The following is a 27,194-nucleotide window of genomic DNA, read 5'->3' as shown; positions in this document are numbered from 1 at the left end:
TAAATGTCTTTAGCATACATTTATACTTAACTTCGACTTGGTTGGCTGGAGAATTCTCGATTGGAAATAGTTTTTACTCAACATTTTAAGGCCTTTGTTCTATATACTTCCAGCTTCCATTGTTTATGCTGAGAATTCTGTTCAAAGCATTTCAATCCCTGCTCTTTCATATGAGGTTGTTTCTTCTCTGCTTTCCCTCTCTGGAAGCTTCTATGAGCTTCTCTTTGAGCCTAGCATGACAATTTCTCATGCTTCAGATGGCGTTTTGCACTGAATTCATTCTCACAAGTCCATCAAGACTTCATAAAGCTTCATAAAGCTAGCATACTCTTAGAGACAATACTGGGGTTCTTGTATGGACTAAGCTATGAGAAGGAAACAGATATTTCAAATGATTTTCGGCCCAAATATCATCTCTGCCATACGGTTTGGCAGTACCTTTAGGGACTTACACGTTTTTCGAAAAGATCCCAAGTTTTTGGCTGAGAAAAATTACTGCACTTCCTATAATGCACCCACTATTTCCCATGCTTTTCATGAAATGACTTGATATTCCTTGTAGCTGGAAATAAAGCCTGCCTCTTAATCTTTCTCAGATGCATGCATATTGTACCACTCCTTTCCTCTCAAGTCTCACATCCAAAGCATGTAACAAACTTAAAACCATGTTAGAATACCTATCTCTACAATGAGTCTGAGAGTAATGGTTCTCAAAGTGTGGGCCCTGGACCAGCAACCTCATCACCTGGGAACACGTTAGGCCCCACCCAGACCTAGTGAATCTGAAACCCTGGGGAGGGGCCCAGAGTTTTAACAGGTTCCCCAGGAGATAGTGCTGCTCACTCACGTTTGAGAAGTCGTGTCTTAGAGGACTCCAGAATAAATTGCCTACTCCTTTAGCACCTGGCACAGCATCTGACATACTGATGATGTTCAATACATTTTTCAGAGGAGTAACCTAAGAAAGACTCATTTAAGACACATAATATTGGAAGAGAGAGCCTAATGGGCATGTTATATCTTCAATCTTTATAAAGGATCAATATAGGAGAATCCATCATGCAGACAGCCAATGACTCTTGCATAACTGCAGTGAAAGGCGTTGTGTGGACTTTGTAACCAAGTATCCTCTATTCGCTACTCTGCTGTGATAAATGAGCTTACTTTAGGAAAAAGTTGGTCACTGAAGAGGAATGAATAAAGATACAGAAGCCAAAATTTGCCTTTTTGCTTCGCTGTCAGGAAACTTAGAGCTGCACGATAATTCTCTACTCCCTTTGTCCTCTTCACTTGGGTCTTTTTGTTCTCTGATTACCCCATTGTGCATTTTCTTGATCAGTGAGCAGCCTCAAAGTTTTGGAAACAGATAGGGTATAGGTTTTAGATAAGAAGGGTGCATGGAGGGCTGTAGGCAGCCTGGATGCCACGGCCAGCTAGCAGAAGCTAGGCTAAAGAAGTGACTTTTGATCACTCAGGCTTGCAGTGAACACTGAGGAAAATGGAATGTGTGGGGGTTGTTATCGTAGCTTGCACCTGAGAGCTGGGCTGCTTGGGGAGGAGTCCAGAACATTTGGTGATATGGGAGTGCAAGCTAGGAAGTATGAAAAGTGCTGAGGGATTGGCAAACTTAAACTTGGGATCCGCTGGGTGACTTGGGGTACTGTAAAGCTTAGTGAAGCTTAGTGAAGCTTGCCCCTCCAGTTGGAGATGCACCAGTGTTCCTTCTGTGGGTAGATTACTCATGGATCTTTTATATTCTGTAGCTACACTGAAGAAACTTATATCCTGGGCCTGGGGTCTTTCCAGAAATTGTATCCTTGTCCTGTTGTGACAATGAAGCAATAGTTTAAAACAAAAATGATGGAGACGTTGTGGTTTTAAAACATGCTTAGAATTTCTTTGCCTTGGCTCCCATCAAGGGCCATTAAATAGAGGTGGGTCTTTGTCTCTTGCTTCTAATGAGAATGCAACAGGTGATACTTCGTGACTTCTGTGGCTATATCATAAAAGGTGACGTGACTTCTACCAGGCTCTCTCTTTGGATCACACACTTTTGGAAGGTGTCAGAAGTCAGACTCCTCTGATGCAGTCACAGGTAAGAGACAGTGTGGAAGACCACAAAGAGATAGAGTGGTGCTTACTCAGCTGTTCCAGGCTCCAGTTGTTCGCACCTTCCCAGCCCAAGCACCAGACATGGGAGTGAGGAAGTCCTTGAGACAACTCCAGCTGACTTGCAGGCACATGAGAAACCCTGAGCCAGAACCACCTAGCCAAGCTCAGTCAGTCCCCCAAGCCATGAGAGATCACAATAATAGCTGAGTGCTGATTCAAGACACAAAATTTGGGTGGTGTGTTACACAGCAGTAGACAAGTGCACATGAGCGGGACATTCTTCATCCCTTGGCTCCCGTGATATTGCCCTCCCCAGGTTCTCCTGCTCTGTGGCTCCTCTTCCAGACTTCTCCATGGGCTCTTCTTCCTCTGCCAGTCTCTCCACAGCTTGTTTCCTCCATAGCTTGTTTCTTCTCTTCCCACTCTGCCCTTTCCAATCCACGTCAAGGCCTCTAATTCTGTTCTCATTTGTTCCCATTGCCTCTTCTATTTTATCCATTGAATTTTATTTATTGAATATTTGTGTAAATGTACAATAATAGGGTCATAGAGCAGTGAACAAAATTGACACATTCTCTTTTAAAACTTGGAAATCATTTTTGTTTGATTTTAGTTCCAGAAGTCTTTTTCCAAGGCTGAAATTGAATTTCCTTATGTCTTCTCTTTCATTTTCTTTTCAGTTAGAGGTGGTATGTCTCTTCCACCTATTATTGTTTACTAGAAGCCACCTGTTCTAGGACTTCTGTTTGGTCTCCCTCCCTCTCATTACTGGGATCCATTAGCCAAGAGTTCACCTTCTGTAGTCAGTGACACTTTTGGTGTCCCTCTAGAGATGGCAAAACTCAATCTTTACTCCTAGGGGGTAAGGTTGACCCTAAGGGAAGCTATTGGGAGAGAAAGCCTTTCTGCTTTCAGCTCTTTCTAGTTGCAGCTGTTATGGTCTTTCTGCCTATTGTTTATTTTCCTCTTCTCAGGGATAGGAATAAGTAGGCGCACCTGTACAGCTAGCACTGGCTGTTCTTTGGGAGAAGAGTCATTCCCCACCCCCAGCTCCCAGAGACAGATAACACAATTCCTGGGGGTATTCATGTATCAACTTTAGAAGAGTTAGTTCCTTTATACTACATCTACATTCTTTGTTAGAACATATTGTGCTCATTCTGTTCCCGATAAAGAAAAGTTGTGTGAAATGTTGCAAAGCTTGCTTTAAAATAAGCCAAAATCTTTTGGCAACTTGAAAATTTAACCCATTGTTTATGGATAAGTTCTCTTTTGTCATGCGAGAGACCCTGCTTGCTGCATGCACCATGTGTCGTGTGGGGCGGCCTGTGGGGTCTCTGGTCCCGCTCCCCACATAAGAAAGCAGGATATGGCCAAAAATGAACACCCACGGAGCCATAGGTAGGGGAGTCGAGTCGAGTCAGTGAGTCGGTTGGTTGGCAGGCAGAGAAGCGGACAGCAGGTTGCAGGTCATGTGGATCCAGCTGCCAGTGAGACTATAGTGGTATGACTCCCCTACCTATGGCTCTGTGGGTGTTCCTTTTTGGCCTCACCATATCCTGCGTTCTTATGTGGGGAGTTGGAGCTGAGACCTCACATGACACCCCGCATGACACATGGCACAGCGAGCAGGGTCCCCTGTATGACAAATGGCACAGTGAGAAGGGTCTCCCGCACGACATCTTTAGTCTCACTTTTCAGTGAGAGATGACAGGACTTGAACTCTGGCCACTTGTGGGGTGGAGAAAGAAGTAGAACTAACAATAGCAAGAGAAGCAGTTAAAAATGGCAAGCACAGAAATTTAAATTTGGCACCTGGGAATGGAAGTGGCATAAGTGCAAGCAACTCCACCTGAAGGGCTCAGTACATACCTGCAGTGTTTATGATGGTTAATTTTATGTGTCAACTTGACTGGGCCATATGGTACTGACATTTGGTCAAACATTATTCTGGGTGTTTCTGTGCAGGTGTCTTGGGGATGACAATAACATTTAAATGTGTAGACTGAGTAAAGCAAATTGCCCTCCCTAATGTGGGTGGGCCTCGTCCAATCAGTTGAAGGCCTGAGTAGAACAAAAGGTTGAACCCCCCCCCGCCCCCCAAGTAAGAGAATTCTCCTGTATGATGGTCTTCAAACTAAACATGGGCTCTTTCTGCAAGCTGGCCTTTCAACTGGGTCACTGGCTCTTCCTGGTTCTACAGCAGCCTGCTGGCTTTAGAGAGGAAATTGAATGGAAGTTGAGAGTAGAAGGACTCAGGGTTTCCAGTTGATATCAGCATCTTATCTCTTCATCTTCTAGTTGTTGATTAGACCGATGGGTCCCAAACCTAGCTGAAGTGAGAAACTTGGGCCTGTGTATTTCTTTCTTTCTTGTAGCTTTTCTCCCCATAGTCTTAGTTTTCCAGGTGATTATGATGTTTCGTCACTTTGGAAAACTACTGGACTAGACAAGGCTGCTTTCTTTTTTGTGAATGGTCACAGCTTAATAGGAATGAAAATTAAAATGCATTTTTTTTCAGGAAGGTTAAAAATAAAACAAGGAACAAATACTGGTCTGTGCCCAAAAATGTCCAAGAAGGAATAATTTCATGACAAATACAGGGTTATTTTTTTTACATTGATTTTGCTTTTTCTTTCTTCTAGGTTTAGTACTACAAGTATCTTAAATTTTACAGAGATTGAGCTTTTTTACACTTTTCCAGCTGCTCACGGAAGAGTGACAGTAAATTAAATTTCTCTTTCACTCTTGAGCATGGTGAGTGTGTGTGTGTGTGTGTGTGTGTGTGTGTGTATTCCAACTTTGAATATCCAGTGATTGCCACAAAAAGTAAGCAACATTTCTATCTATAATTCACAGTGTAGCTATAATTAATTTGTATATTTATTATGACAATTTCTTAGCAGACAATAATAAATTGTCTTGGCTTAAAAAAAAGAAAAAAAATCAGTATATTTCAGCAAATTTCCAACATGCTACAGAAAGTATCTCCAGGAAGGGGTACCTTTTCCTAATTTGTACAAAGATGTCATATGAACTAGTGGTGACTGGGTTACTTAAGTGGTTGTGCTCTAGCTACTTCTTTTATCGACTTCCTACCTCTTGCCTCTGGACTATCCCCCAAATGCAATATTCCTTCTGAGGAGTGTAGAGTGTAACGACAAGTCTCATTAATTTATTTGACAACCATTTATTGAGGCTCTTCCAAGGGGCTCTACCGGGTTGGACATGTAGTGATCTGGAAGGCAAAGCTATCCATCTTCCTGCCAAGCCTGCGGAGACCCGTGTAGGGCCAAGCTGAAAACCCCACCAGATGCCTTCCTTCTCTGCAGTCATTTGATTTCAAGGAAATAAAACCATGAGGCCCAGTAACAGTGGCACCAGGCTTATATGTGATGTCCTCATTTTGTCATAATGACAATCTAGTCACATAGTCATTATTGTCTCCATTTTAAACCTCAGAGTGCTTGAAGCTCAGAGTGGTTAAGTGGCCTCTCAAAAACTGGCATAACTAGGATTTGAACCCAGGACTCTATGGCTCTCATGACCACAATTCCAAGACCCTGACAAGGAATGACTCTCTCTACTGCCGCTTTCAACTGAAGTATTTGGCTTCTTCTCACAGCTGATTAAGGAGTAGAACTGGTTGTTTTATCCTTTAGCTACTACTTATATATAGCTTATGAAAGCATTGGAGGACTGAAGAAAAGCTACTGGCTCCTAAATGGAAAAATAAAACTGCTAAGTCAAAATTAATTAGTTAATAAGTGTTGTATTGAATGGCTGTGAGGTTTAATACGCCATCTTTATACATTGTTAAATTAGATAAATAAAGTTGGTGCTCAGAAATTCATAAATTTTATAGAAATTTCTGTATATTTGGAAACAATTTATAAATTGGGTTTTATTCTTCACAAAATTCCTGCATGTTCATGAGAAGAGCCAAGAAATTATAGCCCCAAACTAGTTAAATGATTACTCATAACTAAATAAAAATGTAATTTTAAATATAAATATATGTTTACTGTGGGATATGCATAATTTTTTTAAAATTTATTTTCCAACTTTTTACTCTGAAATTTTCAAATATGTAGGAAAGTTGAAAAAAAATAGTGCAATGATTACATTGTTGAACCATCTAGATTCAACAATTGATAACATTTTGTCATTTTTGCTTTTTTGGTCACAGCTACTTATCAAGCTACCTATTTTTTGCTGAATCTCTTAAAAGAAAGTTGCAGATGTTATATCACGCCTATATTTCCTCAAAATAAAGACCTATCTATATGTAATCACAATAACATTATCACACTTAAGAAAATTAATAACACCCTGATATCATATAATATGCAGTCCGTATTTGAAATACCATAGTTGTTCCCTGTCTAAGTTATCCACTGCCATGTATCAAACACCCCAAAACTTAATGCTTTCATATAACAGCTGTTTACCTAGCTCATGATTCTTTAGGTTGGCTCTATAGGCTTGGCTTCAGTTGGTTCTTTCATGAAACTATGGTCAGTAACAGGTCACCTGGGCCCTTCTGTTTCTAGAGGTTGCCTGGCTATCACCTGGGGTTTGAAGGCAACTGGGTCACGTGTCTCCTCTCCTAGCAGACTTGTCTGAGATTTTCCATGTCCTAACTGTTTAGCCTACGGGCAGCCTTCTCTATTGTCACTGCTGTCTCCTGGGCCTTTGTCCCTGTTTTTCCATCAGCTTCATTTCTTCTTCATTACCTCAATTACCCACGATAGCAAACAACTTGAATCTGAAAAACAGACCTGACTTGCTGGATATAGTATTTTTAGGCAATCTATGCTTCCAGCTGGCTTGCCTTCCATTGTCTGCCTGTGCACTTTTTGACAACTGCTCCTAGCCTTAAGCCATACAGCCACAGGAGACAGTATTTGGAAGGACAGGAGGCAATCCCACCTAAGCATACAAGTGTAACCAAAGCCCCAACCTACAGGCAATCAAGGCTACCTACTTCCCCTTTATTTGTGGGACTCAGACTGACTATTAGGGTAGCCGACACCACTCTCTTTAGTCCTTAATTTCATTCTACCTAGCTTGGCCTCCTAACCTTTGTCTCTACTCTCCCCACTTGCACTTTCCAGTGGCTGGTGCCCTCTGTGATGCAGTGAGCAAAGAGAACAGCAGAGGAATTTTTGGTGGATTCACATGAGGGATACTGGGGGGTAGCTTCTGGTCCAGATGGTGGAGTAGGTAAACACTGTGCTCTCTTCCTCCCATGACCACATCAAAATGACAACTAAACTACAAAACAACCATCATTGAGAATTGTCTGAAGTCTAGCTGAACCAAAGCCCTACAACTAAGGCCATACAGAAGAAGCCACCTTGAGACTGGTAGGTGAGGCAGAGACATGGAACAGGCTGGTCCCACACCCACGGGTGACCATTAAAAATCAGGAGGGATATCTCGGCTGTGGAGGTCCCCCCTGGAGAAGCGAGGGTTCCCAGCCCCACATTAGGCTCCCCAGCCCAGGGGTCCCACAACTTCTAAATGGCAATATCTACCTATCTATCAACAATTACTTCAAGTATAACTGGATTGAATGCTCCAATCAAAACACAGGGTAGCAGAATGAATAAGAAAACAAGACACTTACATATGCTGCCTACAAGAGACTCTCTTCAGCCTGAAAGTAAAGGGATAGGAAAAAGATATTTCATGAAAATGGAAATGAAAAAAAAAAAACAACCACTGTGGTAGTAATAGTTATACCAGACAAACTGGACTTACAACAAGAGACAAAGAAGGACCCAGTAATCCCACTTTTGGATATTTACCCAAAGAAACCCAAAATGCTACTTTGAGGGGATGTGTGCATCCTTATGTTCATTGCAGCATTGTTTACAATGGCCAAGATGTGGAGACAGAATGGGTGCCCATCAACGGATGAATGGACAAAGAGGAGGTGGTACATATATACAATGGAATACTGCTCGGCCATGGAAGGGAATGGGTTCTTGCCATCTGCAGCAGCATGGATGGACTTGGAGGGTATTGTGCTGAGTGGAGTATGTCGGACAGAGAAAGACATGCAATGTAATTTCGATTATATGTGGAATCTAAGGAACAAAATAAACAAAACAGAAATAAACTCATGGATACAGAGAACATTTTGATGGTTGCCAGATAGGAGGATGGATGAAAAAGGGAAAAGGATTAAGCAGTACAAATTAGTAGTTGCAAAACAGTCATGGTGATGTAAAACACAGCATAGGGAATATAGTCAATAATATTGTAATAACTATAAATGGTACTAGATTTATCAGGGTGATCACTTCCTAAGTTATATAAATGCTTAATCACTATGTGGTATACCTGAAACTAATATAATACTGTATGTCATCTATAGTTGAAAAATTTAAAAAAAAATTTTTTAAAAACCAATGAGGGACATTAGTCAATACATAAATTTTTATGTTGGAAAACAGATATTTACATGCTTCATATGTCCATGTGTTATGACTTGCAATATAACTTGGGGTGGTTTCAGGAGGTGAACTTGAGGCCCTGAGTCAAAGACCAGAGCCACGTTCTGCCTCCCACACTCCCCTTTTCATAGGTCCCTGAGCGGGTCCTCCAACCTGACTCTTCAGAAGTCATTTCCTCGGTGGGAAATGAGGATAACAGCAGAATAGTTTGGGGGATTCAAAAAGGACAATTGAGAATGCCCTTTGTAAGTGAAAACACTGCACAAGCCTAATGAATCATCTGTTAAAATTGTGGTACGAGCAGTTAATCTGTTAAAATTGTGGTACGAGCAGTTAATCTGTTAAAATTGTGGTACGAGCAGTTAATCTGTTAAAATTGTGGTACGAGCAGTTAATCTGTTAAAATTGTGGTACGAGCAGTTAATCTGTTAAAATTGTGGTACGAGCAGTTAATCTGTTAAAATTGTGGTACGAGCAGTTAATCTGTTAAAATTGTGGTACGAGCAGTTAATCTGTTAAAATTGTGGTACGAGCAGTTAATCTGTTAAAATTGTGGTACGAGCAGTTAATCTGAGATCTACACTCAACAAGTTTTGAAACGTACTCAAGTATTGGTCACAATCAGTACGGTCAGTGTAGCACAGCAGAGCTCTGGAACTTACTCATCTAGAGCGACTGAAACTTTACAACTGTTGAACAACTCCCACTTCTCCCTCCCCTGCAGGCCCTGGCAACCACCATTCTACTCTCTGCTTCTATGAGTTTGACTATTTTAGGTACCTCATATGAGTGGAGGCATACAATATTTGTCCTTCTGTGACCGGCTTATTTCACGTAGCATAATGTCCTCCCGGTTCATCCATGTTGTCATACACTGCAGGATTTCCTTCTTCTTATGGCTGAATAATATTCCATTGTGTGTATATAATGTACATCTATTTATTACATAATACATCTATCACATTTTCTTTATCCATTCATCCATAATGGACATTTAGGTTGCTTCCACATCTTGGCTATTGTGAATAATACTGCTAGGAACATGGGAGTGAAGATGTAATGAATCATTAAGATATGCAGATAAAGGGAAAACAATCAGACCTGGAGAAGCACTCCATCCTCTCTGAAGCCATGAACAAAATGAGAGACTCCACCCACTGAATTATGCAGCGGAGCCCATCTTTGTATGAGCTCATGAGAACTAGCCAAACCAGACCCTGTCCTGGCTCATGATCTGGCTGGGGGCAAACGTCACCTCTGGCTATGGTTAGAAAGCCTGCACCTTCCTGAAAATGTGTTCATTTTACTCAATCTTAAAATAATATTTGGTAACATTTAATAAATTAGGTCTTATTATATGTTAGACACTCTTCTAAAGACATCTATTGACTCACGTATTTCTTATGAAAACTATAAGATTGGAACGGTTTTATCCCTATCTTACAGATAAGAAAACTGAGGCACAAAAACATTAGATGCCTCACCCAAAGTCACTCACCAAAGTCACGGCTGGAACATGGTAGAGCTTGACAGAGAAAATTCTTAGATGTGCTAAATTACACCACGCAGGCAGGTGGAAGGAAGAGAGACAGGGAGGTAAGTCAGTTACAGCTGCAGGGCAAAACCAACAAAAGACTGCTTATATTCATGGATATATGTTGAAACTGAATTCACCTCTAGGTGGCTATTTCTACAATTTTCTAAAGGGAATAGGTGAGGAGCCGACCACCTGGTGCCACGGACAACCAGGAGCCACTGACCACCAGGAGCTGACCGCCAGGTACCACTTACCACCTGGAGCCACTGACCACTAGGTGCCACTGACCACCAGGAGCCACTGCTTCTTGCTTCCGCAGGAACTTTCTGGACTGTTGCCCACACCAATCCTGAAGAGCAAACCATTCTTCCTTAGGGACTCTGCACCTATCCCGGAACTAGCCCCGCCTCACCTTCTCCCACCCCCTTTGTCTCTAGCCAATGTAAGTTCTTTGAAAACAACTGACATCTTTCTTCCCCAAACTGTTTGCATGCAAGAACCAATCAGCCCCAGGCCAGCTGACATGTTGCTTTCTCCGTCTGGCCCTGCGGCTGGTGGTTTATACTGCATGGCTCAACACCTGGTCCTTTTTCTGGCTGGTATGTCTCAACAAACCCTTCGTTTAGAAAAAGTTTCAGCTGTGAAAGTTCTTGTTTAGCAAGTGAAAAAAAAAAAGACAAATATGGATTTGTTATTAACCAGAAAATTGTTTCTAACTAAAGTAAAACTTCTAAAATCTAAAAAACAGACACCTAAGCACAAAAACATTTCTTTTATTAATGAAAACTTTTACAGTAATAAAAGACCCAGTTTACTTATAAAAGCAAGGCCCTATAGGAAAACTTGCCTTATACAGCTTGTGAGAAATAGCAGCAGTGAAAATACTTCCTACAAAAATAATTCTATGTATCATTAAATCTGATAATAAAATAAAAGAATTTATAGTGCAGCAGCCTAACCATAGATTTGTCCCTGCAGATTCATCTGAAGCTTTGAATCGTGTGTCTCTCATTTCCAGCCTTACTTGGTGGGGCGATCTTTTCTAATGATATTTCAAAGCAGCTAAAATTAGAGAATTAGCATAAAGACAGGTCCTAAAGGGCTATTTGGAACCCAGGGTTTATTATTTTTGTTCATTCAATAGTAAACATTTAATGAGTACCTGCAATTTGCCAGAGGTACCTATAGTTGCTTGAGAATAAACATAAACAAAACTCATCTCTGCCCTCAAGGGATTTGGAGTCTTATTGCTCAGCTAGACACCACACTGTATTATTCAAGAGTCAAGGGCAAAGGTCCAGTGAAGTCCGGGGTGGTCAGAATTGCCTGGGGGAGCTCTGGTAGATCAGCCGTTCAGAGCCTACTTCAGCTGAGTCTAGAAGTATACATAGAGAAAGTGGAGTTTGGGGGTGGTTCACAAATTTCTCAAGGGGATGTAAATCACAGGTTCAAGACCCAGAATTGGAAGCCAGGTCATCACTTAGTGCTCTTTCCTCCTTACCAGGTGGAGACAAATCTCTAAAATGATGACCAATTCACTGTCATGCGACAGATGGTTCCAAGGTGATCCAATGAGTTCCTCTGATATCATTCGTGTGAATGTTTGGATTCAGACAATTATGGATGACTTGGTCATTGATTACAATTGTTTCAAGGTGACTCTTAAAATAGTGGTCCCCAAAGTGTGATCCCCAGCCCAGCACATCAGCATCACCTGGGAACATGTTAGAAACGCAAACTCTCTAGCCCCACCCCAGACCCACTGAATCAGGAGCACTGTGTATGGGGCCTAGCCACCTGTATTTTAACAAACCCTCCAGGTGCTATTGATGGAGCCAAAGTGTGAGAACCACTGTCTTAGAGAAGTTTAGAAAAGCTGACTTTCTTATGTGTTTGCTTGTTGACCAGTTGTCCAAATGTTGTAGCTATAATTCACGCATTTGATTAGCGGGGTTGGGCATGGCGACTGAGCTCTTGCTACTTCATGTGGGGTTGGTAGATCAAAAACATTGCATGACCTGGGAGCTTGTTAAAAATGCAGAATCTCAGCTTGCCCAAGGCCTCCTAAATCAGAATCTATATTTTAACAAATGCCCAGGTGCTGCATATGCGTATCAAAGTTGGAGAGGTGCTGCGCTAGATGCAGTGCCAAAGTTCAGGTTGTATAACTCTGTGAGTTTGAATGTGGTCACAGATCAGATTATATTAAAGTTTTTAAAAACTTCCCGTCCTTGCAAGCTTCCCGTCCTTGCAAGTATTTCATGACTGTGTCAATACATAAAGAAAGCCCTTAGCATTTCAGTTTAATTTTTTAAAAAAGACAGACATTTATTTGGCATTTGCTGTGTGCCAGTATTGCACTAAGCATGAGGAATACAAATGTAAGATGCACGTACTTCCCTAAACAGAACAGATTTTAGAACACAACCAAAAAATAATAATACTGTGTGAAGGATGGAATAATAGGAGCATTAACGAGACACAGGGAGCTCAGAAGAGGACGTGTCTCTCTGAAGTATTGAGGGAGGGGGTGATTGGAAGGGCGATCATGGAGGGCTGCCTAGGGAGGTGACCTCTGAGGTGTGATTTGAAAAAAACGAATACAATTTCATTAGTTGGACAAAGTGGAGGAAAGACTTCAAGATGGAGAGCTATTTTCCTTGAAAAGGGTCACTTAAAATTGTAATTCCAAATTCAAGTAGTTGTCAAAAATCTATCATTATACTTTCCATCTGTGTTTATTCCCGTGTTGCCTCAGGCATTTGTGACCTCCACTCTGCCTTCCATATTCTCAAAGACAGATAAAAATGTCTTCCTGGATTTAGTTATTCTTTCTATTATGCTATTTTATTTAAGATATGTTCAAATGTGATTTAGTGATATTTTCACATGATTAAATGTTATCATTATAATGTCTTATTTCATATCCATTCGCCTTTATCAGTATGAATATTATGTAATAGAAAAACAATTCTAAAATATAGAGTAATCCTTCACTTATAACAATATGAATGGGTGATATATACAGGCTTGGTTTCAAGAATAATTTTTTTTCTTTTCAAACTGCAATTTATTCCTAAGAATGTAATTCTTATTTAATGAACCTGAAAATAAAATGGTAGTTTCACCCTATCACACAGCAGAGGACACAATTTACATATATTGTTCTATTTCCCCTGGCCTGTCAGCTGTGTGATTCCAGAAGGCATCAAATTAATAGAAATTTATCATTGCTTGGCTGTTCTTGTACCCACTGAGTAATGTAGGAGTTTTCTTTCCTGTTAATGTCTCATCCAGTTTTTCCTGGGAGGTCTTGATGGTATCTCACATGAGTTCACCAGCACTTCTGCAACAGTTCTGCAACATCCACCATGGTTTTCTGCCTCAGTTCATCTTTGCTGTGATCTATTCCCTCTAAATGGGTAAAGAGTACCTTAGCCTTTCCCCATGCCACATCTTCATGATGGAATCTGTGTCATGGCCAAGGGTGTTCCCTCCAGAGAGTCCTAGGTGAACCAGAGGCAGGATGTGTATACCTCAGAAGTGATACAAATCATCATCCCCAATCTGTCTACCCCTTGCCATCGAAGTCTCAGTACGCTGCTTGTCCCATAGGAGCTGATCAGAGATTGATGTAGGGGGAATTGTCTACATCTATGGAGAAAAAGAAATGTGGATTCCTACCAGACTTCATAAAAAAGAGAATTTCAGATGAATTAAAGATCTAAATATGAATGGTGAAAGTATAAATAGAAGGGAATGTGGGAAAATACATTTCCCATAAAGAATTGAGGAAGGACTTTTAAACAAAATCCTCAAGGAATAGTGCTGGATAATGTACATTGTTGGTGGGATATATGGATCAATGTCCCGTGGGTGTGTAGACAGGTGTGGCCATCTTGGTGACCTAAGGTATCCGCATACCTTTTGATCCAGTGTGTGTGTGTGTGTGTGTGTGTGTGTGTGTGTGTGCTTGTGTGAGTGTGCGTGCGTGCACGCGTGCACGTGTGTGTGTTGTGTTTTTGTTATTACACAGGGGGATGTATGAGGATATTCATCGCAGTTGTGGTTGTAGAAGGGAGTTGCAGGTCATCTACATAGGTGTCCATCGCTGGGGAAATGAATAAAGAAAGGTGGTGGTTGTATGTTATGGAATATCATACAGCAATTAGGAATGAGGGTCTGACCAAAGAGTACACATAGCAACATCGGAAAGTCAAGATAAATATAACAATTAGAATGAGGTCTATAGTACAGGACCATTTATATTAAGTCGTGATGCATTTTTCTTCTAACTCTCCAGAAGACCTGCTATTCAGATGATGGGCTTCCTGATCATTTTATTTCTTCCATTCCCTTTCCTTTCTCTCCAATCCCCTCCCCTCCCCTTCCTTCTCTCATCTCTTTGTCTGATTTATCCGGGTTGTGTTTATGAGGATCAGTATAAACCCACTACCAACATTTTTCTACACTGTAGTCATACTGTCATGAAGAGGAACAAAACTTATCATACAATGGTTTGAAATAAGCCTAGAAGTACTCAAGTGTACTTCTGGGTCTTTTGGTTTGGGTCAGTGTTAGGGAATACATAATTTATTGCAGAGAGAACAATCAATATCTCTTTATCTCTCTGCTTGACTCTCTTTTCCTATAAAATCAGCCAGCCTGCTTTGGTAGGAAGGAGACCTCAGATACTCAGGAACTGATGCTGGAGAAAGAAGATTCAGAGCAACTTAGCTTGGAATGCTTTCCTTGCTCTCGCCATCAGCATGGATGCTTGGGCCTGCCCAATGGAGGGGAATCACCCCTAGTAAAGTTGAAAAATACATTCTACTTCTCAAATTCCACACCTGGGCATACGTCTTAGAGGAAAATCACAACAGGGATGCACAAAGAGACAGGTACAAGAATGTTCGTTGCAGCAGTGTTTTTAATAGCAAAAAATTGTAAACAACCTAATTGTCCATTAAGAGCAAAATCTAAATTCTAATATGCAACTGACTACTGTGAAGCAATGAAGCTAAATGAATAAAAACTATATCTATTAAAGGTACAGTTCTTACAAAACTAATGTTGAATAATAAAATCAGAGTGTGGAGGGACATGTACAGTATGATACCATTTACATCAAGTTTAAAAACATGCCAAACAATATCACACGTTGTTAAGGACATGTAATTATGTGGTAAATATATGAAGAACCACATGGGATTGATACAAAAACAAAATCAGGCTTGATGATATGTGAGGAGGAACATGGCACTGGGGAAGGTTACTCAGAGTATTCCAGCTCTGTCAGTGATGTTTATTTCTTTAAAACAAAAATCCAAAACAATATGGTAAGTTGCTAGGATCTGACAAATATGGGTGGTAGGTACACAGGAATTGACTTTAGAAAATTATAGAGAATAATGTATGCTTCAAATATGCCATACAAAAATCACAATATAAATCAATTCGTGCTAAAGTAGAGATAAAAAAAGGTACCTGCACATCTAGTTGTGCACACCTAGATCACGGCCAGGAAAAGAACTGTACTATTTATTTATGACCTTCACATAGCCCATTTGCCCACGTTGTAACCAAAATCATAAAAATGCCAAGCCAGAGCTCTGTAGTGCACTAAAAAGACATTTTTGAAAACAGTGTAGCGGATATCTCTGAACAAATATCTGACTGGTTTGCTCTGTTCACTGAACACTAGATAATGGCTATAGAGAAAACTGAGAGGAGAAAAAGAAATAATAGGAAAAGGATCTAGAATTGAAGAAAGGCATGAATTATCAGAAGGAAAAGACACACTAAATTCCAGGCAGAATGAATTAAAGAAAATTCCAGACCTAGACACAACTTTGTGAAATTCACATTTTGAGGAAACAGAAGAAACAGATCTTCTAGATGAAGGGGGAGGACTTTTAAAGGAACAAGAATAATATTTAGCAAACTGATGCAGAAAGATGATGGGGCAATGACATCCAGGTTCTCGAGGAATGTAATTTTGAACCTGGAGTCCCATATGCAGCAAAATGATCAACTAAGCATAAGGGCAAAGTAAAGGTATGTTCAAACAGGATAGACTCAAGAAGGTTACATTGCATATAATCTTTATGAGAAAATTTCTCTAGGCGATAGAAGATACAGGAAACTGTGGGGTCCTTATCTAAGAATGCTGGGAAGGGAAGTCTTAGGATGGCATCTATTCAGATAAAAACAGGTTTACCCTAGAAAAGGAAATCAAAAGGCTCTTAGGTCATAAGAAGTACAGCTTCTGCCTGGTTCTATGGATACTTGCTCTTGAGATGGTCCATTTTGGAGGCCAGCCCCTGTGGAAGAGGTGCTGCTGTCCTGAGAATGCTATGCTGTGAGAAGCCCAAACCCCATGGAGAAGTCACATGTATGACTCTGCTTGATAGTCTCAGGTAAGCTCCCAGACGACTGCTAGCCACAGAGAAGTCATCTTGAGATAATCTGGCCTCATCACCACCTGAGTGCAACTGTACGCGAGACCGCTCGTGAGAACCACCCAGCTGAGCCCATTTCTAGACCCAGGAGAGATGATAATAAATTGTTCTTTAATCTCCTACATTTTGGGGTGGTTTTAATGCAGCAATACATATTCAGAACAGCACATTTAAATTTTGTAAGAAAAAAGGTAAACCTATAGAAACTCCAGGAAAAAATTTTTTAACCTAGAAAGTAAATACAAAGGGCTCTAAATATGGCATGACTTTGAGAAACTTTTTGAAATCATGTAACACATGGATTCTCAAACTTAAGCATGCATTAGAATCATCTAGAAGGCTTGTTAAATCACAGGAGTGTCTGAGTCAGTAGGGCCTGGGGTGAAGTGCAGGACTCTACAGCTCCAACAAGTTCCCAAGTGAGGCTAATGCCGCTGGTTCAGGGCCCACATTTTGAGAATCCTCAGTTTATGATGAATTCATGGTAAACTCTTTCTTTCCATGGGTGGTGTTTTTTATTTACCCTCTAGAAGAGCTCTGGATAACTTTATGGTTCTTGGGAAAGCAGTGGACTATGCTGTTGTTCCAGGCTGCAGTGGGTTACAAAATTTTGATCTGTAAACACTGTGGAAAACATTGCTTTTCATAACAATGTAAACATGAGGGTACTGATGGCCTAAGAGAAGGGGAAGAAGTAGAGAAGTGGTGAGGTGGAGGGAAAGAAAGGCTGGGGGAACAAACAACTTCGTTCCACATAGATGAGGAGTCAAGAGAGACTATCTAAAGGTGATTGAACAAGAAGCAGAGATGCAATTATAATATTTAAAGCTAAATAGGTAACCAAGAATAGAACATAATAATAATCTCCCTATCAAACATTGGTTAGGGAGGTAGAATGAAAGGTGAGGGGGTAACAGAAGTAAGTGAATTCCTTATCTTTCAAGCGGTGGTTGGTACAAATCATCCAAAGTGGGCAAGTCAAGAAATAACATTATTTAGGATTAAGGAGAAAAACACTAAAAACAGAAATTGGTGAAATGGGTTGTCTCGTGGAACTGGGACTGAGGGTGGGGAGTTATAGAACAGGAGATGGTTGCTTTTTTATCGAAGTCCTTTGTTGGAAATAAAATTAAAAAAAAATCTTATGCTGGTATTTGTTTGATTAAAAGCAATGCAGCTCTCTATCTGCTTGGCCAAACACTGTTGAACAAAATTGCAATTACTGAGTTCAAATCTTCATTCTGACCAGCATCTATGATTTCGGACAAACTATTTGGAGTCTCTAAACTCAACTGCCTTTCATAAAAAAAGGGTGATAATAGTAATTTCTCATAGGTTGTTCTAGGAAATAGATGTGACAATTATGCATGAAGATCATTTAGCACAGTACCTGCACAGTATTTGCATGAATAAATATTAGGCATTATTATTATTAATGTGATTATAATCATACTGGCAACAGATTGGAGACCAAATTTGCAGCAGTAGGGGGCAGAGGCAGACTGGAAGAAGGAAAGCCAAATCTGGTCAATGCATGATTTCTGGGGAATGTGACACACTACATTTATTTACCTTGCACTCATGCACACACATGTGCGCGTGTGTGTATGTGGGTGTACACATGCACGCGTGCCATGTTGCACCTTTCTTGGAAATCCAGGGAGTCCAAAGGAGTACTTCAGCAAAGTCTGATTCAACAATATATCTTCAGAAAATCAAGGGAGAGAATAAATGGTCATAGAATCTAGAAAGAAATGAACACTGTTACGTATTCAACTCCGCTGGAGCCCAAATGGAGGAAGCAGCCTCCTTTCAGGGGCATGGTGGGTAGCTGAACTTGAACACATGGACTGCACTTCCAGATGACAACTTAGGAGCAAGTGACCTGAGTTCACTCATCCCCTTTCACATGAATACTTGGGAAAGGTATGGTCACACTGGTTAAAGTTCAGCCTCTTCAATAATTCATCTGCCAGCTGAATTATTCAGTCTAACCTGATCTCGAAGTCATAACTTGATTCTAGAATGAGTGCAATGAATAAAGTTATATTGCCACCGAGAGCTTATCTATGAACTTGGCACTAATAAAATCCTGAACTGCATAGGTCAGTACATCATAATTATTGGTGTTTCCAGCTCAGAGCAACTGGGCATCTTAACACAAAAAAATATCTATAGAATGGGCCTGGGCCTGGGCCTGGGCCAGGGCAGAGAGGCTGGAGGCCGCCTACGTGTACTTCTGATGGCTTATGTCAGGGTTGCGAAAGCCTTTCAAGTCTGTATTTCAAGTGCCTATACTGTGGGAAGATCCATAGAGGGCATGGCAGACAGACCCTTAGGTGGTCCCCATGACTCTGTCTCCTGGTGTTCATGCCCTGTATAGCTTTCTTCCCTTGAATGTGGGTGGGACCTCTCTCATGCTTCTAACTAACAGAATATGGCAACAATGAAGGACTTTTAAACATGTACTTAAGGTACCAAATCAGTTAGTTTTGAGTTAGTCAAAAGGGCGGTTATTCCGGGTGGCCTGACTTGATCAGGTGAAAACCCATAAAAGGGGGAGGGACTAGGCCCTCCCTGAAGACAGAGATTCCCCTCACAGGTTTAATAAAATGAACAGCCATGCTGAAGATGCTCCTGTGGCAAGGAACCGTGGTCTGCCTTTACTACCTGAGGGCAGCCACAAAACGTTTCCTAAAACTGATGATGGAAAGAGGGAACTGGCCAACAAAGATGAAAGTGCAGCGAAGAAACAAAAAGTGATCACTGTGGGAGTGAAATGAAAATCAGATGTAAATTGAGTATCAGAAGAATACACTGCCCTCATTTGACACTGCAGAGGACTGCAGCGAAAGCGAACTTACTGACAGAAATCAGGAGAGTGGCTGTGGTGAAAAGGAAGAAGCTGTCCCAGAGGAAGTGACACTGGGCAAACAAACAACACTCACATTAAAGGAACTCTGGGAGATATTTCACAACATTGAAAGCACCACCTATAAAATGTCTGAAGCTGATTCAAATTTAGAAAGGAGTATCACAATTTGCCAAAGCATAGAAAAGATGCTCACTGCACATTGTGAATTACATGATGAATCAAAGAGGGTAAACACTGTTCAAACTACTCTGTATAAGGTTTTACAAAAAAGACCCATTTTAATTCTGTTTGCAATGATTTAAATTACTATGTACTAAATAGATATGTTTTACTACATTTTTTCATACATTTATAACTGACAAAGTAATGTTTTGAAAACAATCGGTACAGGTCATGGAACAATTGTCATTTGTTTTCATTGATTATTAAGATCACCTTGCATGTTTTTGGCTGGCATGTTCATCTTGACAGTCTTGCATTACCATGCAAAGAGAAGACTGCCTGTAATGCTGACTCACTCTGAGGCCCTCCTTTCTCCACAAATGACAAGTGATGACCCACTCTAGAATGGGCGCTCCATTTTTGGCAGGGAGCATGTCAATTATGTTCTCCATTGTTACCCCACCTCCAGCACCTAGAACAATGTTTGCCCCAATTAGCAAGTTGTTAATAGCTATTTGAATGAATGAATAGACATACCCTGCTTCTTTCAGTGGGTGACAGAAAGGAGTCACAGATCACTTAGACAAAGTACAAGATGTACAAAGGGTACTAATCAAAATGAAAACAGGAGAAACATTACTTGATTGGAGGTTACCAAGAAGGCTTAGTTTCCTGAATCCCAAAGCTAATTTCTACCTAAAGTTCTGGATGATACTGCTGCAAATGGCACAGAATTTTGGCCCAGACTGTGGAGTGGAAAATGAGAATTAACAGGTATAACGAAAAAAAAAAAAAAGCAAACCTTAATGCTTTGAAATTAATGTGGAACAGAAAATTGAGATGGAATTATAAATGTGGAGCCAGTTCAGTTGAAGGCAGCAGGTTAATTTCAAGTTGAATAGTGACATAAGCTACTTGGGATAAGCTACTTGGTTATCTACTGCTTTCAGAGATGCAGGATTTAATTCATTCCATTATTCTGTGCAGCAGAAACATTTAATAAATACACAAATTGTTCTTCCATGGATTTTCTAAGTATAGATTTTAAAATTAAAAAGTGAGAGGGACAGGCCCGGGAATAGGTGAAATAACTGAAAAATATCTAACTCAGTGATGTTCAGGTTGTCACGAATGAAAATTCAGTTCAAAAGTTAAGATTCTAACTCTTTGATCTTTCAAAGCTGAGAAGCTATTTCTGTAACCTGACTTTAAAGGAAGATGTAGGATGTTATATAAGAAAATTTTTATCGTCAGTTTTGGACTGCCAGAGGGGAAACTAGCTCTGAAGTCCATGAAGCCAAACTGAAAACTAGTCTCACAGACAGACACACACTCATAACTATCTATTCAAACACCTTCCCTATGGCTGCAGTAGGGTACTAATCAAAATGAAATACACCCAAACTTCTACTTCTATACACCCAAACACCCCCCCCAAAACGGACCACTTTCAAAGCAGACACAAAATCAGGTTAGAAACAATGTAATATCCAGGTATATTTGGTGCCTATGAAGATTTCTAAATGCTTGGAAGTGATGGGAATCACCTGAACATAGCTGATTTGCTTTTTTTTTTTCAATTTCAAAAAGAGTTAACAATTATGAATGGTAATAACCAGTCAAAGACAGCAAACTTCTCCTCCTGCCAAATCAAGAGTAATCCAGGCAGAACAAATTAGAGTAACATCCTGAGTAGCTCAGAAGTAACATGCAAAGAATAGCTGGCATTTCGAAATGTATGAAAGAGGAACATAAACAAATGAAGATTGTCTTCCAAAAGATGAAATTCATAGCAAAAGGAACTCATCATGGTAGGGCTGCCGCGCCTGCTCATTTTAATATTGCCAGTCTTTCTCTTCTGGAAAATAATATCTTTTGTGATTAGACAAATTCCAGCTGGGCCTAGGGGTCTGTGTTAATTTGACTGTCTGAGGCAATTGCGTTTGTGGTTGGATTTACTGTAAGCCTAATGGTGTGGTGCTTAGTCATCTGAGCGCTCTGTCTTCCCACATCGATCAGATCCCTTTGGCCAACCCAAATTAAGGTGGAACTGAGACTCACATAGAAGGGCAAATGTGGTGAGAACAACTTTCTGAGTCAAAAGTTAAACTCATAAACACACACAATAATACCACATATATATATATATATATATATATATATATATATATATATATTAGAAAAACTGGAAAGAAGATGCCCTAAATTGTTGACAATGACTCTCTTTGGGGTTGAGTTTATAGGAATTTTCACTTTCTTTATCATTTATTTCAATAATATTTAGTTGATATTATTAGGGAATGATTAATTTTTAACTGTGAAATGGCATTGGGATTATGTTGAAAAGTTCTTATCTATAGGAATTTCTTACTGAAATATTCATGGATTAAATGCTATGATGTCAGATTTGCTGATACATATAGTATGGAAGGAGATGCGTAGAAATAGAGAAAATAAGATTAGACATGAATTGGCATGTGATGAGTACGTTAATTCATTATATTCATGATTGTGTCTACTTTTGTGTAAGCTTGAACATTTTATAATAATAAATTAATAAAAATGATACGTATTATAATACACTTGGAAAAATAGGCTGCGGACTAAATGTGAAGGACCTCGAGTGCAAGACAGTTTTAATCTCTAGTTGAGTGGTCTCCAAACTTTAGTAAAGGCAATCCTACCTGTGACAATATTTTTGCATACACGCACCAGGCATATGCTTGTTAATTGATTTATTTATTTTAAATGATGTACATATACCCACTGTACTATTATGCCATTATAAAACATACACAAACATAAAAACAGCTGGTTAAAAATAAACACCAGTATCATTCTGATATGTTCTTTCTACACTCTTGTGGATGTGGATCCCACTTAGGAGCCCCATGTTTAGTGAATGGGGGGCCCTTGAGGTTTTCTAAGTAGTAAAATGTTTGTTTATAAGAAACAGCAACTTATTGGAGCACCCGTAGGTAATGGGAGATAGATGAGAAAGACCCAGGGCTATTTCACTGAGGCCTCTCAAAGAACCGGAATGAATGGGTGGGGACGTTGTTCTAACTGGATATATGATTTGAACAAGGATCATCACCTCCCTGTACACTTCTTTTATACATATGCAATACACATAATGTATTCTGCACAGAGTCAGGATACAATATGCATATAAAACAAACATACCCACATATTATCTCGGGCAATAAAGTTAATGCAATGATTACGATGATAATAATATCTCACATGATTTACTCTGCCAGGAATTGTGGTAAGAACTTTACACACATAATTTTACTTAAAACTCATGACAACCCTATGGAAATACAACTTATCATTGATTTGCATTTTACTATGAAGAAATTGAGACACAGAAAAAATTAATTAGCTTTCCCAAGATAAAAGGGCTAGAAAATGGCAAAGTTCAAACTTAAGAAGTTTCGGATCCCATGCTCCATGCCCTTAACTGTTAAACCATATTGCCTCCATAGGGAATTAATGGCAGTGTCCAAATCATAAGGTTGTTGTGATGATTAAATGCGATAATATGTAATATGTTTAGCACATTGTCTGACATAGAACACACACCCTATTAATGTTAGTATTTTAGTACACAGAATATTTACCAAAAATTTCCACAGAAAACACCATTAATATTTCTCAATATCAAACATCAATGTTTATAATTATAATTTTAGTAAAATAATGTTTTATTATTTAAACATTATTTTTAATAACACATGTCTAAACTCCTTTTGTATGCTACCATCTACAAATATGTGTGATTTTTGTTATTGACTCTCTATGGAACGACGGATGAGAGACAGCAACTGTGGACTGTGTAATGCCTCCTGCCCAGTAGGCTACAAAAATGAAAAAATTTGTACTTGGCACACTCCTGTCATATTTTAAGAAGCCACGTACATAAATAGGAGTGTGTGTAGCGTAAGCACTAAATGACCCATGAAGTACGTATGTACACATCAATTTTATTTTACAATTGCAGAGTTTGCATCCTTTTGCTTTGACCCAAAGATACAGTTTGAGAGAGACGACAGTTCTGAAAACTTCTTTGCATTCCATCAATTTTACCTAACGTGGTCAAATTTACCACTTCGGTTTTTATTTATTTATTTTTTTACAGTTTTCATAGTCTATCAGCCAATCCAGATTAGATCATTTAATAAATATTTTATTATTTATTTAATCATGGCTTCTATATTAGAGTAGGATATCTCCCTGATTTTCTGAACATTCCAGATTTGAAATTTTGTCCCAGCATTAGGCTGTAATTCAAAATTTGGTTGGAAGCATTGGCCCCGGTAGAGGAGGTGATGCATGAAGCTCTTTGACACTGAGAGCTGTGATCTGAGATGTGACTCAGGCTGGTGTGCAGTCTGCTTTACATGACTGGATCTGCACTTACTTCTGATGATCAATAAATGTTTCTGTTTTGTAATTTTGCAAATACTTTACTAAATGTTCTGTCACTCTTAAGGGAATTCTAAGTTTCATGGTTGAGTTGGGAGAGGGGGGATGATGTCTTTGGTTTATATATTTTGACATTTAGTCAAAGCAGATCTCTCTTTTCATCAAACGATTTAATTTTGGTATTATCAATTCCTTTCAATTTATGTAATTAGATCATCTATAACTAGGTATTATCCAGGAACCTGGCCATCATTCCCTCTGTTCTTCTATTTGGGAAGTATTTTAACTCTAGGAATATCATGAAGAGCATTTGTGTTGACACAATAGAATCCATCCCCACCCATTTCTAACCCAAATGGCACAAGCCAAACTGAAATTTGTAGGATTCTTGGAAGAAGGCATCAGATAACCAAACACTATGAGCAAAAAATTAATTTATTATATAGATTCTCTAATAATTCATAATAGCTTCTTGAATTTTAAATGTCTTTTTGCTATTTCCAATGCTTAAAAATCATAATTTTAAAACATAACTACTGTTTTATATACATTGTGATTTCTTTCGTTTTTTTCTTTCTTTACTTCTAAATATGAATGATATGGTCTCCACGTATCCACTTGGAAGGAAAGGGGATAGGATTCATTGTTTTGCTCTAACATGATGGAATTTAAAATTTCACATCATATACCTGGAGTTTCGACTATGAAAAATAGCCAAATGTCATCACTTTCTTGTATATTTCTTTTACATGTATACATATGTATAATATAAACAGAATACATCTGGTTAGTACATTTCAACATTTCCTCAATGTGACTTTTATCTCCCGTTTTATACAAAATAGCCAAATTTACAGAGAAGAAAGGAGACATCTGTTCATCGTACTCATAAAGTAAATAAAAGTTCATGTATGGCTTTGCAAAGGTAGATTATGACGTGACTTCCATACTTTATTTATTTAAAAGCATCTTGAGAGAACGTGTTAGTGTGCTTACGAGAGCGGCCATGGTGGTTGAATGTCGCGTTGAGAGTCCAACATTGGGATCCCCAGTGGTCTTTCCAGAGGCTGCCTCGGCAGCTTTCAGGAGACAAATGTAGTTTATGACCACTTCATCAATCTTCGCTACAATTTCCTGCCGCTGTGTTTCTGAGTTCACAACTTTAACTAATTGCATGCAAGCTTCTGTTAGGCAACAGAGCACTTGAAAGCTGGAAGTCATAGCTAGGAGCATCTCCTCTGGGCTTTTCTCGGCCATCGCCATTTTCCTACAGGCACTTCCCAACTGTCTGGACTCAATGGATAACAGTTGCTTGTACTGAGAAAGTGTAAGGTCATACGCTTCAGGGCGTAACTCCTCTCTCTTCCCCTTGGTTGCCCTGACAAGGCAGAGCAGCTCATTGGCATCATTCTGGGCTGCGAGGAACCCATCGGGCAATGCATATGTGTTCTCCTTTAGGACATTTATTCTTGCAATCCGGGCGTCAAAAGCCAGGTTGCTGAAGTCCAGGTCATCTGGGCCACTCAGATCTTCTGCCCAGACCTTCAGCACTGAAACTCTGGACAGCTCCCCTCCTTGCTTCGGAATCCCAACAGCCAGGGGTGGGCTGGTTGGTTCTGGCGTGGCTTCATTCGTCTGTGGTCGAAAGAGGCAAGAGACCTGATAGGTGGCTTCTCCCTCCTCTTCATCCTCATCACCATCTTCATCCTGCCCTCGGTTCAGGAAGCAGTAGCTGAAAGGTCCCCGGCATCTCCAATTGCTGCCCTCCAGCTTCCGCAAGGGTAATGTCCTATACAGCTTTGAGTCTTTGTGAGCCACTGGGGAGCTTTTGTGAACCTTCCCCTCAGAGCTAAAGTGCATCGAGCTTTGGGAAAAACTTTTGGTGAGCTTCTTCCCCAGGGGGAGTTCTGCTCGCCTTTCTGAACTGGCCTCCTGCACTTCTGTGATAACTGGACACTTTAAGCTGACTGCACCCTTGGTTCTCTCTCGGAAGGTCTCCAAACCTACAGATCCTGAGAAGATACTGCTGCTGCTGTGTCGCAGAGCCCTCTGGCTAGGAGGTGTCCCCAGGCTTCCCCGTCTCAGATCCAGTGGTCGCCAGCTCACAGTCTCTCCGTAGGCCTGGTTTGCTTGGGAGAAATCATTAGGGTCTTGATTTGGAATTGGCACCTTTGATTCCGAGTGAATATTTGATGGTAGCAGGATGGGATCCGCTTCAGGATGTTGAGACCAAGCTGAAGGCATGCCTCCTCGTCTCTCCTTCCCAGGCTCTGTCAAAGCTACACTAGGGGTAGTAGAAAAACAGAGAGAATCATTAAGCATCTCTCGGGTGGTCAATTTTACTGTATCTTTCTGTGATATTTGTCATTTCCCAAGGATGCATTCTAGAAGGGCTGCCATTTGTCAGGGTCGCCCCACTTCTCAAAAACTGCCGCCTGAGATCTTATAGCAGATTTCCATTTTAAAACATTTTAAGAAATAGTGGAATCTGTTATTTCTTAAACTACTTATTCATTTGGAATTGTCCAGAAATCCCAAACATTTTCAGGGAGACAGTGGAATTTCATGAATTGCCTTGCTCCCCATATTTATCTATCAAAGCTTACACACATAATTAGAAAACACATATCCTACAAATAGATAATTCAAACATATTTATGACATTTAAGTTTCATTTCAAGGGAATTAGGATAATCCTGGCATCAGGTAACCTTTTAAAAAAAGTAACCTAATTTAATTAATGGAAATGAAATTAAAACTAGCCTTTTTAAGAGGACATCATGCAGTTTTTCTGGTACAGGGTTTGAAGTTGAGACACTGGGCAAGTTGCTCAACTTTTCTCAGAAAAGTTGTCATGTGAAGAAAATAATCTCCATCTCAAAGTACTTTTGTGGCAAACACAAGGTAAGTTAGATGAAAGCTCTCTGTAAACTGCAAAGGATTTAACAGTGTGTTTTCATTAGTTTAGAGGTAAAGACGGCTAGCTGGGTGATTCCTAGATGGGTTTCTCAAGGCAGGTGAAGCCAGTGCTGGCTTTTGAGAAAAGTAGATAATCTTAAAAAATCAGAAATGGAAATTAACCAGTATAAGATCTCACTGACCTATATGGAAAAGACACTACTGATGATATAATTTGAATTTGGAAAGTATGA

General features: G+C 39.9%; 1 protein-coding gene across 6 annotated transcripts in view; it reads right to left on the bottom strand.

The window, feature by feature from the left end:
- Window positions 1-15,025: 15,025 nt before the first annotated feature.
- FRMPD4 (FERM and PDZ domain containing 4) overlaps window positions 15,026-27,194 on the bottom strand; it is a 768,746-nt gene continuing 756,577 nt past the window's right edge. For 5 of the 6 annotated variants that reach the window (XM_074324292.1, XM_074324291.1, XM_019746300.2 and 2 more), the window contains one exon: window positions 15,026-26,321. In XM_074324292.1, coding sequence (XP_074180393.1) covers window positions 24,994-26,321 — 1,328 coding nt within the window. In that variant the 3' untranslated portion in view covers window positions 15,026-24,993. Of the gene's footprint in view, window positions 26,327-27,194 lie in introns of all 6 variants that reach the window. The other variant, XM_074324293.1, reaches the window with a different exon arrangement.

The sequence above is a fragment of the Rhinolophus sinicus genome, chromosome X (assembly GCF_036562045.2).
Source record: "Rhinolophus sinicus isolate RSC01 chromosome X, ASM3656204v1, whole genome shotgun sequence".
Classification (NCBI taxonomy): domain Eukaryota; kingdom Metazoa; phylum Chordata; class Mammalia; order Chiroptera; family Rhinolophidae; genus Rhinolophus; species Rhinolophus sinicus.
The sequence above is the reverse complement of the archived record's forward strand: the minus strand, read 5'-3'. Positions and strand labels throughout refer to the sequence as shown.